Raw genomic sequence first — 19,548 nt, 5'->3', positions numbered from 1 at the left:
CACAGATGAAAGATATGACATTTTCTCAATATATGTTATGAGAAAACCAAGGAAGTTTAAAGGTTGTGGTTTCGAATATTAACCATAAATCCATTATTTTAGTATAGGAAGGATGTATAATATTCTACTGTAACACTGGAATTATATAGACTAATTGTGCCTAGAATTCGGTCTCCTCTTATGATGATTAACCTGCAAGATTTTCTTCCCTATTTTAGATATTTTCTAAATTAATTCAGACAATTATCTTCTTAAAGGAGATTGATTACATGTAATTGTTTTCTCCTGAAATATTCAAGAGAGGAAAATGAAATTAAGTAGCAAACCACATTGCTTAATAGAGATTGAACTATGAACTTGGCACCATTTTAGTGGTTGACTTATAAAATAAAACTGAACTGATCTTAAATGCAGAATTCTAGATTTAAGCACTAGCTACCAGTATATAATATGTTAAGAATAGCTGCATTTGCATCACTATTTTCAGTACACTATGTGCCTCTAGTTGCCTTTATTGTTTCAGTGAAGCACTCTTTGTAGAATTTTACTTAATTACCACCTGTCCAATTTTAAGTATGCATTGTCCAAAGCAGACACTCTTTCAGGTATGCGTAATATAATGATATTAAGGCCATCCATAGAAAAGTGTTTGTTTGGAATTGCTGCCATGGGGTTTCCAGACCCAGGAGGGAGGGAGAGATTTTTTTTTTAATTTTTCAAACTGAAAGTTCATCGACTTAAAAATTAGTAAAAAATGAAAATCTAAATGAACTTGTAACTTTGTAAACATTGAACGACGAAAAAAAACACAATAAAAAAAAAGTTCTCGTATTTTTCTTAATTTCAATGAGGTGGGATGGAATTCCAAACAACCAATGATTTTATTTTGGCTTAACAGTTTGAATGATATTGAGTCTTGAGACAAATAATGCTGCTTTGTGTATTATACAATCTGGGGAGTTTGGGCAATTCCTGTTAATTTTCAATCATTATGCCTTACAAAATGGATAAATAAATACTTGTTAAGGACTCTTGGAGGAAGGAAATTGAGTCGGAAATGAAATATGGCTCATCAAAAACCCATTCCCTCTCATTGTCATGCATGTTGCTCATCCACTTTCTTGATTATATTCTCTTATCTACAGAAATTATTGATTTACATTATACTTATCAAGAATGGAACTTTGGGTGTATGTTTTTTTGGTATTGTTTTTCTTTATCAATAAAGAGGTATAGTCAGAGATAGAAGTACCCAGGGACTGTAATGGATAGTAGATCTAAGTAAACAAATTCCTTTGAGAGTGTCCCTTGACCATCCAAGTAACGGGCAATATTGTTACAAGAGTCACGCTAAATACTCTCATTGCATGCTATTTAAGCATGTGGTTAATGCTATATAATATATCTCCTCTGAATACCGCACACAACTGGAAATAAGAATATAGAGTTTCATATGTAAATGATATTCATGCAGTGTTTTAAGACTAAGAATTTCTGCTTAGTCGTCAGAAATGATGGAAGTATAATTACTTTGCCTAGGAGAGTTGGATAATTGATGCAGGAAGGTACTGCCTGGGTTTTATGCTTATGAGCTAACTTACCAGTAATTAGAAGCTAAATTTTGCATAACAGAGCAATGTGAATATTAGATATATTAGTGTTGTATGGTTATAATGATACATGTAGTAACGTTAACAGAGCAATGTTATAAATTAGTGTTGTATGATTATTATTAAGAAATATTAAAAGAGCAAATATGTGATATGTTAGTGTGATATGGTTAGTAAATGTCATAGACTTATTAATAAATGATACATGTAATAATTACCACAAGTTTCTGGTCATCATGCAGTGATGAGGATTTGATACCATTAAGTACCAAACTGACTGAAGACTCTGTAATATCATAAATCATATGCTAAGTTCAAACATTTCCACATATTAAATAAACATCTTCCCTACCCAAGGGTTTTTAGTCCTTGTATACAGTTGAACTTCGATATCTCGAACACTGATATCTCGAATACAATGTGTATGTCGAAGAGATTTGTAAGTTCCAACCACTTATTTTTTAAGCATTTTACCCTTGATATCTCAAATACTCGGATATCTCAAAGTTTTTAAACAGTCCCATCTAGTTTTAGATAATGAAGTTTGACTGTACAGTAGTTGAAAGTTCGAAATGGGGATCAGAGGGGACCTAAAACTCTCACAGTTGGCTAACAAATATGATGAATGATGTAATATTCTAGCTAGCAATGAAACAATCCACAAAGTTATGGTATAAGGTATAGATTTGTAATCGTTCGTCAAGATTTTTCATCATTTTAATAATAGAATGTATTTGAATTAATCATTTACCAACTTAAAACATGTACATGTAATAACATGAATATGGATGTACATGTATATTATACTAATTTACAGTTGAACTACATGTATATTAGCATCAAGTTTTTGAATTTAATGAAGACTATTTGTATATATACTTGTATATATATATATGTCTTGATTTGATTTCCCCTTTTCTTTTCCACAGGGTTCATATGGTATTGTGAAACTGGCATACAACGAGCAAGATGATGTTCATTATGTAAGTATTAAGCAATCATTTTGTTTATAATACTATATGTCAAAGTGTTTTTTGGCTTGTTGCAAATTTTGCTAAAATGAATGTAATTTCAGCCTTTTCTCAGCTTTTGTTTAAAACAATATAGTTTTATTCAGTCAAACCCTTCACAACACAATCACTGTTAAATTGCTAGCTGTTAATTTGTGTTCTGTACCAACCATTATTCATTACAGAAACTATAAACACAAGAATTGTGGAAATTTTTCTCAGAATAATTATGGGGTAATTTCTTCTGACAGGCTTGATTTACATAAGTTTACGTTTCCTGATGCCTTGTTATCATCCAGATTACCATGTGATTAGCATGATTAAGAGGTGACTGCAGCCGACCTCCCAGTGTTCATTCCAATGGACTCATTAGAAGTGCTCATTGCCCCCTTAATCTTCTTGTCATGAGAAATATGATCTCCAGGCCCGATTTTCTCACTCAGACAGTATCTTGAATTATTGATACCCCATTTCACTGCATCACTTGAATAATTGATATGCGAGAACTCTTGCCTTCTTTCATTGATACTCTGGAGGCTGTATAGCTCCATTGTTTGTGTTTTTGTTATGTCACTAACGTATTAAAGAAAATCCTGAATGTTTGGAAGGGGAAATTTGCAAGCAGAAAAATAATAGATTGGTTCTAAGATGGATATGATAAATCTTGTTGATAACACTAATAGCTTCTATAGCCACCGAGGATTAGTTGCACTGGTAAGGTTTGTTGCCATGGGGATGACAATGAAGCTTCATCTACTTTGACAAATAAATGTCATTCCTAAGATTTCAAATAAACTGTGCTCCTTTACTGGAAGTTCCTTGTTGAAAAAAAAGTAACATGTTTGGTGCTTAATTATGTTTCTATTATCATTATATACTACATTATTGTGTTTTACAGGCAATGAAAATACTTTCTAAAACCCGGTTAAAGAAAAAGGCAGGGTTTTTTAGTAAGTACAAGTTTTTAATCTGCATGTATACATTGTGAATTGAGCTAGTTTTCCTGTGTTTTATTGGATTAAGAGTTTTTAACTACTGGTATTTTCTTGTGACCTGAAATATTCTTGATGGGATAAAAAAAATTCAGTCAATCAAACTTTTAGTAATATAACAATGGTGATCTCAAATTGCTTTACAGGACGGCCACCCCCATCTCGGGATGGGAAGGCAGTTGCTCGCCCCCTGGCTCCAATGGACCGGGTATACAGAGAAATCGCCATTCTGAAGAAGCTCGACCACCCAAATGTCGTACGACTGGTTGAAGTCTTAGACGATCCAAATGAAGACAACTTGTACATGGGTAATATGAAATTTCTTTGTTAGTTTTTGGATATCTTAGCTTAATAGAGTAATTTTAGCCGTCTTGGGATGTCATTATATATGAAAGTATATTATTTTGAAAGCATATTATCATTATTTTTAAAAATGTACAAAATTTGGTCATATTTGGAAATGCATTTTAAAATTCTGATGAAGGCAAAATTTGTAACAGGACTTGTGGGTTTCAAACTCATGACTTGCAGATCAATTATAGCTAAAGTTTAATCCTAATGTATTGTTCTGTTTAATGTTATACATCAAAAGAAAAGAAAAATGTATAATGTTAGGGCTAACTTCATTGTTTATTTCAAAATGGAGGTGACCCATACCTCCTTCATTTGATTAATGATAGTGCTGTTCGCTTTGGCTGACATTTTTAGACTTAAAGTTCTAAAGGATTTTGAGGGATTAGAAGATTTTCCGAATTGTGTGTCCTTAAACAATCCAAATTGAACGATTTCGTTGTAAACATTGTCATCAACACCGAGACAGGAAATGATTACGGAGTCGCTCAAGATTGTTTTGTCTTGTAGAGGAAAGCAAAAAAATTCAATTAAATGCATTCATTTTTCCTGTAGGGATGAACGATACAGGTTAATTCAGCGGAGTAGCTCTACAGCAGCTACAGGCTATAGATTTTTAGAAAGTAAATTGCTATTCTTTCCCTCGCAGTAATGAAGGATATTGCAATTTTATCTTTAAACTGTGCCATTAAAATAAATTGATGTTTTTCAACCAAAAAATAAAATTTTAAAAAAACCAAAAGACAGGAAATTGAACAATCCAAAGTGAAGGGGAGTAAAGAAAAAATCCTTTTTTTGCCATGCACTCAGACTTTTATTTTGTTGACTGCATTGAAATAATTACTCCGTACTGAAACAGACAATAAGATGATGATTATCAGCAGGTGACCGATTTTCTGTGTTTCGGATATAAAACAAAATATACACAATACACTTCTGATCCCTCTGTGGGGTTCATTCAGATGCTTTGATTACCTGGTGTGTTGAATCAATTCAATGTCTCCTTAGGGGGTTATATTTAAGGTGATTAGCTCCAATGTCCCCAAAATATGAGCATACAAGTTTACCAAAATATCTATTCTCTATGGTGTATGTAGCTTCATTAATTATTTATTTGCATAATTTCTATAGAAAAATGAATGTTGTTGAAATATTGTCTGACCAAAAACCATACATAAAATCAAAAAGATTCATTTAATGTGGCAATTGTTCAGTCATTATCTGTTTAACCTGATGATTTTTTTAAAATAAGTGTGTTGAAAAAAAGGTTTATTTGCTACATGAATATTATGTTTTTCTTGGAACCAACTTTTATTTTATTTTATTTTTTTATTTTTGGTGGGGGAGGGGGGGGGGGGGTTGACATGCATTAGTTCAGATGTACTATATGATGCCAGTGCTGGTTTCTTGAATTAGAAAAGGATGTCATGAAAATCTACAAATAGATGATCTATGTCATTTTCATGACATTTCAGGAACATAAACAACTGCTGAATTCTAATTCTCACTAATTAGGACTCAATCTGCAAGCCGTATTTCTCCCGCTAGTTGCATAAAATTAAATTTTTGTGATGTCTCTGGTGCACATACAGTTTAATAATGAAACATTAATACATTGTATATATTAGATATAGTTTTTTTAAAGGCGCATGTGTTAAATGATATTTAATTTCTCACTGTTTTTAACGTTTCAGCTTTTGAACTTGTGGAGAAGGGGTGAGTGGGGTTTTTAATTTTTTCATCATGTAAATGAAAACCAAATTTATTCAGTGCTGTAGTTTTAAACATCTATGCCTATATTTGTTATGGGTAATTCTGAATTTTTTCTTCTTGCTTTCCATTCTTAATTGTCAGTAAATCTCACATAATATTATGATTAATAATCAAAATTATTTAATGTATAGAGGTTATAATAAACAAATATTTCATGGCTTTATGGAAAACCGTGAATATAGTTGTCCCTAAGGAGAAGCCTCAGTAAAGTGTTGTCTGAGGCACAAGCGAGAGGGCTTGCTGAGGACAGACGGCTAGAGGATTTGTTTGAGGCCCAAGTCAGGGGACAACATTTTTCTGAGGCTTTTCCACTACTATGGGGCAATAGTTCTGACTCTGTAGAAGGCATGAAATAATTGTTACTTTATCAATTACTTCATTTTGGGCAGATAAAAGTTTTTGAATTGACCAGAATACAATTTATCACATAACTAGGCAACAATTTGTCGCATGGTTTGGTACAAATGCTGCGAAGAACTGATTAACCCTTGCTTACCCTAGATTGTTTTGTGTACATTTCTTTGTTGATTAAAAGATATAAAACTGTCAAAAATGCATAGAAATTAATTACACTACTGTATTAGTAGTTGACGAGGTACGTAATAATTAGTTTTTATAATCACTCTTCAGTGAGGTTCTGGAAGTTCCTACAGACAAACCCTTATCTGAACAACAAGCCTGGTCCTACCTTAGAGACATCATTCTGGGATCTGAATATTGTAAGTATTAGCTTTTTACTTCTATCTACCCATAACATACATGTATCTGTAAAAGATGGCTTCCCCCATCCCTACCCCACCATCCCACGATCATGGTCATGCAATATGGTATTGAATTTTGTAAACTACAGACCAAAGCAAAATACTGGTAGCCATTGGCAGCATTCCACAGAAGATTACTTACAACAAAGTCATGATATTTTTCAGTCTTTTTGAATTGCCCTCAAAGCAGAACATATATAGATAAAATTTATTCCCCCAAAATATGTTCAAATTTTCTTCTCAATCTAATCATTTTTTACTGCTTTGAAGATCAAAACAATTCACATGCAGTTATGAATCATGGGTACTTATAAATTTGGTCTTTATCTTATTCTGTTTTGTAAAATGCAACCCTGAACTTCAGTGGTTGTTTGATTGGCCAATTTAAAGGTAAATAAGGAGACCATTTTTGATACATGTTGGCATTTGAGGCATTCTTCTGTTTTGTCTTTGACGCATGTTTGCAATGCCGTTTTCCATTGTAATGTGATATTTATCAGCAAAGGCTATGCACTCCTCAATGAAAATGACTTCATTAACTGAACAACCACATATGAATGTAATCAAATCAAAGATATCGACACTTTTGCGAATGAACAACAAAAATAACCGCCTTTTAGCTGCCTTCATAGTGCCAAGAGACACATTCTGGAACAATGTACTCGGTAACCAAGGTCTTGGAGACAGAGGCAGTCAACCACAAATATCACAGGATGATGGAGATTAGTTTTCTTCAAATTTCCTTTTCTTTCACTGATATTTCTCCATTTTCACCGGAGCATTATTTCCTCGTACCTTAACACCCCACAGTAGCCTACTCAATTATTTGTCCCTAAATCAACCTATTTTCAGAGCTTCCTTTCCAAGGTCTTACATCCTGGCCCTAGCTGCCAATATAATTACATTTTACCTAAATGCATCAATACTGTTCTGTTATGTTGAAGCTAATCTAGTTAGGGGGTTGTTGCTGCAATTCCAAATTGCTACTGTTGGGAAATTGGAGAATTAATGTCAGGAAAAATATCAACAAAATGCAATAAACAGTTCTATTTTATTGTTCTTGACGGTATAATTCCCATGGATATAAATTTTCGAACCTGAATTGAACAAAAATAGGATAAAAGATGTTTGGCAAAAGGGATAGAGTATGTAGTTTCATGTTACTTTTTATTTGAAATTAAAATTTGAATAATGAGAAAAAGTCTCAGAAGTACTCATAATAAGATATTGATGACATGGACATATTAAATTCATTAACATTTTGAGATATTTTCTTGTCGTCAAAATGGTCTTTTATAATCTTCCTGCTCTATAGTTTTTCAATTAATTAAACTTCTGGAATCAGTATCTTGGTCACCAAAATATCAAATACCAAAGACAAGTAGAAGTGGTTTGAGAGTTCCAACAATTTATTCCTTCAGAGTTTCGACCTCAGTATTATGTGTCCTTAGATATCTCAAAATTTCGTCTTGGTCCTAAGGAGCTCAAGATAATTAGCTTTGAATGTATGAACAATTTTATGAATTTATAAATGTATCATTACAAAATATCCACTTTATCCGAACCCTTATGAAAATAAGCTATAAAATAACATGATTTATTATAGATTGATTGTATTTTCAGTGCACTATCAGAAAATCATTCATCGAGACATCAAACCATCTAACCTACTTTTAGGGGATGACGGTCATTTAAAGGTAGGTTGGAGTTTACTGAACATTACTGAGTTTACATCTGCTAATGTCAGCTAGCTCCCACAGATAAATACACCTTCTTGTAGCACAACTGTCACACACACACAAACATTCTGCTTATGAAAGAATCAGAAATCATAATTGTGTTTGTAATATTTTCTGTGTCATTGATCTGTGCTCCTTTTGATCATCAACACACAGTTCATTTGAGGGCATACATGACAACAACTCCATTATTTGTATGTATGACAAAGCTCTATGTGTTAGTTGTTAGGAAGTAAGGCATCGAGTGTCTATTGAAATTGAATGAAGCACTGGCTAGTAAAAGTCTTTGTCTTTTGATACAATATATCCCAATGATGTACATGTTTTTCTTTGAAATCGATGATTTAAGGCATTTTGATGTGTTTGTTATGGTATTTATAAAACTATATGTGTAAGGAATTTCAAAGAAAAAAAATACACGTATCATCAAGATTATACTTATAATACACATACATATACTGGTACATGTAGATGTCTTAATAACAGACAAGCCTTTAGAACAGACATTCATTTCATTTTTTACCCTGAAGTACAGAAATAAAATAGCTACTGTGTTGTTTTAGTACATGTACATCAGTAGCTGTCAGATCTGAAGATGATGTTCATGCATTGCAATTGCGTCAACTTGTTGGTATTTTGTAGATTGCCGATTTTGGGGTCAGCAATGAATTCACAGGAACTGACATAACTTTAACAAACACGGCAGGAACTCCAGCTTTCATGGCACCAGAAACGCTCAAAGGTTAAATTGAATAAAATATATTTTAAGGTTGATCATCCCTTAAACACTTTTGCTCATGTGATACTGAATTTCAAAAGAAATCTGAATCTGATTCATAATTGAAGCACACACAAATTCAATATAATTTGTGGGGCATGCATGATTATATAGAAATTGGACTTTTTGTAGAAAAATGATACAGGCGTGCATACAGCTCATGTCGAGTACCATTTCTCGCCAGTACAACACATAAAATTTTTATTATATGAAAAATGACGTCACAATGTACTGGTGAGAAATGGTACTCAGCGAGAACTGGTTGCATGCCAGTAGTGATCTATTATGAACAGAGTTACATTTATCTTCCTAATACTGGGATTTTTGTACCTTAATTAATATTCAAAGATTGTAAAAACGAAATCAGGGAAAATGTTAAGATTTCTTATGATTAGTGAAATTTTAAACAGACTAAATATTATGCATGTATTTCATGATTTAAGAAAATTTTATTTAATTTTTCAGAAGAAAAAGAAAACTTTAGTGGAAAGGTAAGAATGATGTGCTCATGGATTTTGTTACCTGTAGCTGTAACCAATAATTGCATGCATGTATTGATTGCGTCCAATGGTTATGTTTACATAGTACTTCGGATCTTTTGGTGCATATCTAAACAAATATGAGTTGCAATATGTCAAAAATCTTGCATGAAATTTATCGTGGACGGGATATCAATTTACCTTTACCAGGTAAAAGGGGAGAGATGTGAATTGATAGAGTTTGGAATTTCTAAGTAAATATTTACACCTGCCTCTGTTTGAGAATTCGGAAAAATTTTGCAGCAGAAGTGCTGGTACATGTATGAGTAAGGATCAATTTAACAAATATATGAGATAATTCATATGCATAACCAAATGAAGGCAAAAATATCTTTGAAAAAAAAAATAAAATTATAGCAGGTAGAAAAAGGAAAAAAAATCAATCTTCTGACAGCAAGCCTAATAGGACAGGTATAATGTGATACAAAGGTGTCCAATAATGAGGTATTGATAAATGGTAAATAGATGCCGTTTCAAAAGAATAAAGACAGCGATACAGTAAATCCATACCAGTAAAAAAAGAGAGCTTGATAGACAGTCGTGGCTTCTGATATACCGTGTATGAATAGATGGATAAAAGATGGATTTGTCATCAGTATTTCAAAGGGAAAGATATTGATAGATGGACTTGTCTAGACCCTCTTAATTAAAGTCCGAGCAATGAGTGCAAGTATAAGAGAGAGCATGGCTAGCGAAGTGGCAAAAAAATTTACAGGGCAATTTTTATTTTTGATAACTTTGTATATGTGGCAGGCTTACTACTTCATTAAAAAAATGAAAGTTTGTGAGCCTGACCAGAGTCTGCCTGTGAAGGAATTAAAAAAAAGCAAAGTAATTAAAAACCTAATTAAGGTTTGTCGGACTAGAGGACTTCTTTGCTTGCTGTAAAAGGGCCTTGAAAAATGTCTTGTGCCTGTCCAAGATCGTAAAAGAAGCGTTAATTGTAATCAATGTCTGCTGGATTTACACAATACATGTATAAACCGGAATATATATGGGTTTGTTTCCCTCACAACAAATGACCAGACCTAGTGGTTTTTTATTTGTCAATTGACTCAGAGTTTTAACTTGAATGTCTAGAAATCATAGGTTTCTTCAATCTTTGATCAGCTTCAAATATTGTTGTCACCTTAAAGATGTTATCTGTACTTCATGAGCACATATGAATTAAAACCCAAAAGAAATAAATTCATAGTATAAAGGGATTTTTTCAAAATAATAGCATGTTTTTAAGGGAAAATATATGAAATGCGTAGATTTGTGTAAAACGGGGAATCAGCAAGTTAAACTTACTTTCTTCATACACTAAGCAATATATGTTGCTCAATTTTCATCTATGATATGAACAAATAACCTCCGAACTTAAAAGAGTTATCAAACATCTATAGAATGCATTATCAGGTTGATGCCCGCTCTTGCTTTTAACTTGTTTTTGTTTCACTTACTGGTAGGACAACAGAATATGCTCATGTGAGATGTTAGATGTTAGTACCATTATAATTATCTTGGGTTTTTTTGTTATTGGTTGAATATCCTGTGGGTATATAATCACCTTACTTATATTATGTATGTAAAATAAAAAAGTTAATTATTGTCAAGGTGAAAACACAAGAATACTTCTCATATTATTTTCAACTTGATGAGTTGACATTATATCTGCCGTACCTGCAACTTTAACTCATCAACAACAACAAAAAAGAAAAGAGATGAATAGAAAATGAAAGTTTAGGTTTAGTAAAAACATGTCAATTAAGATTAATGAATCCCCTCATGATTTAATTGTTAAAAAAATGATTAGTATATATTTTAAGCCATGGAAATGCAGCTTTAAAAGCTAACTATTATATCCAGATCATCTTAAATAATGGGAGAACATAATTATAGTTTTAAAAAAAAAGAATTATCGATACTACCTTGTCAGGTGTGTTTGATTAAAAGTTTATAGATAACTTTTTTCACAAAACAGTAATTTTGAGAAAGTTGTTTGTGTTTTTATTTTTCTTTACATTCATTAATTTAAAATCCTTGTTGTTTCTATTTCAGGCGACAGACATATGGGCTATCGGTGTTACGCTTTATTGTTTTGTGATAGGAAGGGTAAGCTTGCATGTACTATACTTTACATATATTCAGGTGTGTAAATACATGTACTTTGTCAAACTAATTTCAGAAGAAAAAAAATTAAACAGATTGTATAACATATTTATTGTCATCAATTTAATTGAAAATAACATTTATCATTTTATCATTTGAAACTTAATACAGCTTATAATTCATTTTGTTACAATGAGATTTTTCATCATGCAGTGTCCATTTGAGGATGACTTTCCATTAAGTTTACACAAGAAAATTATGAATGACCCAGTGAAGTTCCCTGAAAAGTATGTATGGAATTCATTTTATAGTATTGTTTTTAATCACTGAATGGAGATTTCATTTCCTTATATGTTAGGAATATTCCTCATAGATATGCATAATAGATGCTTCATAATCATGAATATATTTATTATTTAACATTAATTTTTGATGTTGTAGGCCTGTGGTTTCAGAGAAACTCAAAGATCTTATTCTGAAGATGCTCGATAAAAATCCAGAAACACGAATAACCCTACCCGAGGTCAAGGTAAAATGATTGACCTTTCAAGTGACCCCTCCATTCTCACTTCGCCAGCCCTAGCAAACTTGTTGTAATGTTAAGACATTCTACAGATTTGACCATGAATTGTTATGCAGAAGTCTGTTTTGCAGAGTGGGTGCTCACGAGCACTTGTAAAAATGTATGGTAGAGAGATATAGAATTCTTGCGAGAGCTAACCATCGCCAGCTCTGCTGAACAGGCTCAGTTAATAGATAAAATTTGGATTGACTCCCTTCTTGATTAAGACATTAAAATATTTATGGTGATATTTGTGAAAACAAATATAACATGCCCCACTTATTCTAATAATAATTATGATTCTGTACGTTGTTGTGGAGGTGTACCATAATTTTTATATCTGATGAACATTTTTGTAATAATATTGATATGATCATGTTGTAGGAGCATCCCTGGGTGACAAGGGATGGAAAAGATCCCCTCCCCACAGAGGAGGAGAACTGTGTCCTGGTGACCTTGACTGATGAGGACCTTGACAATGTGGTCAAACATGTGCCAAAGCTGGACACTCTGGTCAGTATCAAGGGGACAACGAAAATCTCTCTCCCCACATTACCTCTCCTCTTGGTGCCCACTGGAACATAAGGCCCCACTGAAAATCTCTTACCTCCACTATCCTCTTGTTTTCAGCTGGCACATATTGTAGATTCCTTATTTCAAATCATACTTAATTTTTCAATGACGCCAAATTTTTATGATTGCAAGAATGATACGTCATGGGCTCCAAACTTTTCTTACGATATCATATAGTTCATGAATGTCAGAAAAATTGCAAGATTCAAAATTTATAAGAAGGGTGGTTCTTGCAATTTTACATGAATATTAATTCCTTATGTTTAAATAGGAATTGAGAATGAGGCCCCACCGAAAATCTTTCACTACGCCTCTCTTATCCCCTGCATAAGGCCCTGCTGAAAATCATTAGTGTATTTGTGTATATATCATATATAGCAGTTTGATTTACCGGTAAAGATATAAGGGTACATCAAATACAGACTTGTATTGATCGCACTTTGTTAGTCTTATATATGATTCATTTGTGAGTCATACTTTGAAAAGTATGCAATGTCACGTAGTACCTTTTGTGCTGAATATTTTAAGATTTTTTTTTTTAACCACAGTGTTTATTACCATTCATTTACCTACAGGCTAATGAGGCTATATTTCATTACTATTCTGAAATTCCCGATGCTTCTATTTCAATTATAGTTTATAAGTACCTTAGTTGAAGGTAACCGAGGCAAGGTTTATATATTGATGTACTTATGCAGATTTGGTGAGGGGGCATAGTACGTGTACTGGTATATTGCATGCAAATTCATTCTGTCTCAGGCTATTATTCACAAAAAAACTACAGAAGGCCAAACATCCTACTGCAATATTACAGCCATAGGACAATATATATAATCATGCATGCATCAAGACATTTTATACAGTACGGATGCTGAAGATAAATGCACTTTCACTTTGAAGGAGATGGAATATTATGCATGTGTTAGATACAAAGGAATAAGACATATATTGGAACCCAAAATTTGCATGCTTGATTTAGAACTCAATTGCTCTCTTATTTATTTGTAATGGAATCAGTTATCAAACATCGCAATGTTTTAAAATTTATGAACTATTTTGTAGTTTGCAGGTTCTTCAGCCATTTTAATTAAAACACATCAAAGAAAATGTTTGTGACACAAAGGAGAAAATATTATCGTATTCAAATTTGTTTGGTCTCTATCATATCGATGTAAGACTTTTAGTCAATGTATATGCTACTCCATGTGTCAACTATGTAAAAATTGTTTTTAACACTGTTAAATTTGTGTTTTCTTCTTCTACTCTAGATTTTGGTGAAGAGCATCTTAAAACACAGATCTTTCAAAAATCCATTCAGGGACAACGCTTATATCAAAGAAGAATTTCAAAAGAGTGGTCGTTCTAACTCGGCACCAGATGCATTCCAAAGGGTGGTGAAAAGGTAATTCAGTGGTGTTTACAAATAATATATGTAAATGTGTGCAAATAGGTGAAACACATGTCAATACTGAGGGTACTTATAATCAATTCTGTAAGAGTTAACTCATGCAAATGAATGTCTTATCAACCTCCGAGCACTCATTGAAGTTGTAAATTGTTTCTTGGAACAAGAAATGAGGTTAGAAATATAATTCTCTGGAGGGAAACTGGTCCAGTAATGTCATTTAAAACAAGTATATATATCCTTGGGAATAATAGCAGGATTAATTCAGTTTTTTGGGAATGTATATCCTTGGATTTCTTATTTCATTACTACTTAATGGGAATAATAGTGATTCATATTGGGTACTGTGAGCTTTTTAATAAAATGTTGTCCAATATAAATTACCAGTACCAGTACATACAATGCCAACAAGGCAAAGCTGTAAAGAAAAGTTCTACTTGGTGCAAAGACCTGATGTAAGAAAGATTGTTGGAAGATCTAATCAATATCTAAACAAATAAACCTTACTTTTGCTTTTTTTAGGAAAATATCTGCGGAAGCCAACATCGACAAGCCGTTGGCAGAGCAATCATAATTTCCCTGGCGACCACCTTAAACTACATATATGCAAACTACAACAAGAGTACGCTAGCTTATGCATTCATTTTTCCATCCTCACTTTCCCGTTATGAGTGTGTAACGTTCTGAATCCTAGCTTGCTCCTCTGGGCATTTGTTGGACATTCTTGGAATTTTTTTCTATGTACGTTTGTTTTCTTTATCTGCACTTTCGATTTTTATTTTAGATGATTATCAGCTTGTATTCATTCTTGTTTCTGTAAAATAGATTTTTCTATAAAAAGTATGAAATTGTGATGAAAGAGACTTTTTTTCATTAAATTTATTAAAAAAATTTCTTCTTTGCACCTGAAGAGGAAAAAAGAACAAATTTTCAATATATGACACACTTTTTGCTGAAAATTCTCTGGATTTTACTTTTTAAATGAATTCTGTGTATCACGTGTATTGGTATATTTATATGTTAATCATTTAAATTATGCGAGATTTATGAACAATTTATTTATTAGAAAGAATTTATTTGTGGTAAGGAAAGGAGGAAGAAAAGTTTGTTTTTACATTCTTAGAATGTATTAGTTAATATGAATGATATATGGATGTATTTAATGATATGTAAATACAATGTATTTGAAGAACAAGTGCATGTAAAAAAGTGAACTTATACATGAGAGAAATCAAAATGTTTCTTTATATACTGCTTTTGTACTTTTTCCATAGTGTAAATTTTTGTGTACCCCAGGTATATTTACTGTTTTCTTTAAAGTGTTTTTTTTGTAAAAAAAAAAATTTTAAGAAAATTATATTGTTTTTGTGTGTAATTATTTATAGTATAGGATAATTATTGATATATATCTTCCTACATGCATTGATATACAGATAAAAAAAAAACATTATATTTGAAAACTTCTTGATGTAAAACAGAAAATTTCTAATTGCAAAAAGAGGGTATTTTCTTTAATAATGATAGGAACATTTGCACTATATCCATGACTGCATGTATATATCAGTTTTATCTAGAAAAATATGCATATTATATAACAATCTATTGTATGGCTAGGTCACATTAATTTTCTAGTTGGAATTGATGTTTAATTGTAGTTTTAAAAGGTTTATTTTTTTATTTTATTTTTTTGTATTGTACTTGCTGTAACATTTATGGGTGTGTGCATGACAGTATGAAACTTGAACTGTTTAATGATCGAAACACACCTTTTATCAAGCATGCTAACGGTGAGTCTATTCGATACGGCAGCTGCCTTTACATTTTTTTTTAACCCCCTGGTGGAATCATCATAAGGCTGTTTCCTATATTTGAATTCAATTAACATTTAAGTATGTTAAAATTGATTAAAAATTAATTATTAAAGGTGTAATGTTGGCAGAATCATCTAGCTGGTTTTAAAGGTCTCTATATAATGTTTCTATATTTTATGAAGCGGTAGAATATACATCCGAGTGTTGTCCAATTTGTTATCAGTATTCATACATTTGAATATTAATTATTTTAAAATTAAGTTAACGATCCTACAGTCTTTAACAGACGTTACAAAAGTAGACTATGTTTATATAAAGATGATAAACTGTGAACATTTTATATATTAACTTGAATTTGAAAAGATCATTTAAAAACACAATGCAGATAATACTTACGTATTCACAGTGTTTGTTTTGCACTGGGTATTTGATTAAAGTTAAAGGTAGATGCTAATCAATAGGGGCTGTTGTGATATTAAATTTGTGTATGATGTAGAAAATGTAGTTCGTTTTTCGTGATAAAATTTAGCTGTTTTATAGTTGGACAACAACAGATTGGAGATAAATTTCACCCTTTGGGGCTTTCAGTGATATATCACCTGTGAATCTAACTGCTCAATGATTGCCCACCAATTCCATTTTGCCAGTTCCATGCATTAGAAGTGCATTAATTGTCCCATAATATAATGGCTTTTATTCATCATATGCAAATTTCTCTGTTGATAAATTAGAATTTTTGACAAAAGCCATATGTCTGAATAACTAGTATAGTAGCTGAGAAATAAGCCAATCCTGTAGAATGTCTGCTTATACAGATAAGGTTTCCTTCTCAGCTCGATGTACTTTCCCAACAACATGGACTAGCTGTCAATTAACATTTTATTTTTACATCTATTTTTATTGATCTTTTAAAAGAACATTATCTTGATGGACCTAATGATATTTTAAACCTTAAAATTATAGCAATTTATGAAAAAACTCGAACACAACTAAAGGGAACATATGTTTTATGTCACAGGAAATGATGGTTACATTATATATATTTTTTATTATTTAATTTTTTGATTCACTGATGGGTTTTTTAAAAATCTTAATCATGTCATTTTGCATGAAATTTATGATTATATTTTCAATTTTTAAGCTATTCCTGAATTGAATGCACCCAAGGATAACATCCATATTTATGAAGTAGTGTACTTAAAATTTATAATTTATAACAGTTGATCTTAATTGCACCGGATGATGTCATCATATTCCTGAAGATTTTTTTTTTTAAGTGCATGCAAAAAGAATAGAGAAAAAACAAAACGTGTCTGCAATTGTACTTCTAGCTGATACAATTAACACATTGCATATATTTGCATTGTATTGGATAATTTTTGCCAGTAGTTTTGGGGGGAAAAGAAGTTCACACAAATAAAAATTTATGTTATATATGATCATGACCAATCCCTATCATAATTGCATTTGTACAATGCAGTCCCCGATTTAAGTTTTGACGTATATGTGGGCTGTATGTAACTTTTTTGACATTGCCTGCATGTATAATTAAACTTTTTACATTGCCTGTAAATACCTTTTAATCAATCTCTTGTCAGAGCAGGTCTCTGTTAAGACTGCGACATAAAAAAGGATGATTTCTTATTTTTGTAATTTGTGATTTTATTACTAAGCACTGATGGTATTAAAATTTGTACCTTATTGTTATCATTATTTTCTGTGAGAGATTTTCTTAAAGTTTTATTACCTTTTTAATGCATTGTCAAGTTTTATTGATCATTAAATTATAAAAGAACATTGTTTATTGCTTGTACGTGTATAATATATAAACTATATGAGGAATTTCTTCAAGAAATTCACAGACTGAAGAACAAGGCAATAACTTGCATAGATATTGCTCTTGATAAAATGAACAAAAACAGATAAATATTTAAGGGCTGTGTATTGAACATTTCAATTAGAATATGATATGTACGTGGTTCTGTAAACAGGTTAATTTTTTCACCCCTCTGCTTGCACTTGAAAATGGTTTCACCACACCTTGAATTTGCCAAGGCACAGCTAGAAAAAGATAGTATTACTAGCTCTTTCTACTAAAGGCACCAACACTACATTAAAACTTACTTTTTAAGACAGTATGTCACAAGATGGCAATTTAATTGTTAAATTTGTATCAACTACATGTAATTTGGTTGAATATCGTCACAACTCACTGGTTAAAGCATCAAGCTTGTTAACCGCTTATCATGAGTTCAAATCCGTCTGGAGCTTTTGTTCGTATTTACTAAATTAAAGAGGAATAGCGCACTTAATATATGATTTTGCTTACCATACAGCGCTTTTTCAAACATCAGACATTTTAAATAGTATACATTATTTAGTTAAAATATATTCAAAGAAACGCAAATCACACAATTACATGTACCATGTTAGAAGAGTCTCAATTAAAATCTTTAGGTTTTTGTTAGTGATATATAGGAAAACAGTATGCAATAAAAAGTTGGATATTAGTTGAGCCACTTTAAAACAAAGAATTGATTATAAATATGTTCTACAGGTACTGTTTATAGTAGTAAACGTTTACATAGAATACTAGTAAATTATGGTTTATCGTGGTCTTTGTACTGAAAATATTTTAATTTAATGAATGTGACTTTTCTAATAAAATCATGTATATATAGCCACATACAATGTATATTGAACAGATATTCTTTGAAAGTGTTATATGCGTGGCATAGGAGGAAACGTGTATTTCTTCTTTATTTTGCGGTTGCTAGATCGATTCCACCAAATACATGTAGTGTTTTTATCTTTTCACTTAAAGCCGCTTGATAAGAATATGAAGTTTTATTTTATACATTATCTTATATATACTGGATTTTTTTTTTAATTCATTTAATTCTGAGTATGAGCACCCCAATATAAAAAGATCTCTTCAATAAAGCTATTATCTATTTACACTTATAGCGAGCGCAGCTCGCCGGCGCGCAGCGCTGGCGAACGAAGCGAGCTCTAAGAACCAATGTGCGCGGGAAAAAGAACGAGCTAAACCTACAGTTCATCAAACAAAATTTTTTGTCAACGTCCCATAATGCTCTCTAATGTTTTCACCCGTGGTGCTATGCCAAAAATGGCCGACTTTTAACTCGTAATTTACAGTGACTTAAAGTTTGAAGACACGTTTTGAGTACTGCATATGCTTTGGCGAGACTCAAAAGATTTGTTACATGCTTCCATACCTTCGTATTGAGTCGAGAAACGTAAACAAAGACGAACAAAGTCATGGATGACGTCACAGTGTACTCGCGCTACATTTCCCGCGATAAATTTAGAGGTGGATCAAACATCTGTAATGCGTGTACTAGCTATTTCAGTATAGACTGCGATACCTGCCTCATTGACATATGATTTGTTTTTAATTTTTTTTAATATAGAGATTTTATGTATATATATTAGCAAGAGCCATACTTTACTGTCATATCGATCCATTTTAAGCTACATGTAAATGTGCATGAGTAGGGAGGAAATAAACAATAGGACATTTTGAACT

General features: G+C 31.9%; 1 protein-coding gene across 8 annotated transcripts in view; it reads left to right on the top strand.

Moving 5' to 3' along the window:
* The window catches only part of LOC128187246 (calcium/calmodulin-dependent protein kinase kinase 1-like), a 66,750-nt gene extending 48,952 nt beyond the window's left edge, over positions 1–17,798 (top strand). For all 8 annotated transcript variants that reach the window (XM_052857541.1, XM_052857540.1, XM_052857538.1 and 5 more), the window contains 14 exons: positions 2,540–2,593; positions 3,519–3,570; positions 3,759–3,920; positions 5,658–5,679; positions 6,367–6,455; positions 8,121–8,194; positions 8,879–8,978; positions 9,480–9,505; positions 11,597–11,650; positions 11,861–11,934; positions 12,089–12,176; positions 12,594–12,722; positions 14,051–14,184; positions 14,710–17,798. In XM_052857541.1, coding sequence (XP_052713501.1) covers positions 2,540–2,593; positions 3,519–3,570; positions 3,759–3,920; positions 5,658–5,679; positions 6,367–6,455; positions 8,121–8,194; positions 8,879–8,978; positions 9,480–9,505; positions 11,597–11,650; positions 11,861–11,934; positions 12,089–12,176; positions 12,594–12,722; positions 14,051–14,184; positions 14,710–14,761 — 1,110 coding nt within the window. In that variant the 3' untranslated portion in view covers positions 14,762–17,798. The remainder of the gene's footprint in view (positions 1–2,539; positions 2,594–3,518; positions 3,571–3,758; positions 3,921–5,657; positions 5,680–6,366; positions 6,456–8,120; positions 8,195–8,878; positions 8,979–9,479; positions 9,506–11,596; positions 11,651–11,860; positions 11,935–12,088; positions 12,177–12,593; positions 12,723–14,050; positions 14,185–14,709) is intronic.
* Positions 17,799–19,548: the final 1,750 nt, after the last annotated feature.

The sequence above is a fragment of the Crassostrea angulata genome, chromosome 6, assembly GCF_025612915.1.
Source record: "Crassostrea angulata isolate pt1a10 chromosome 6, ASM2561291v2, whole genome shotgun sequence".
NCBI classification, from domain to species: Eukaryota; Metazoa; Mollusca; class Bivalvia; order Ostreida; family Ostreidae; genus Magallana; species Magallana angulata.
This window is presented reverse-complemented; position numbering and strand designations above follow the sequence as displayed.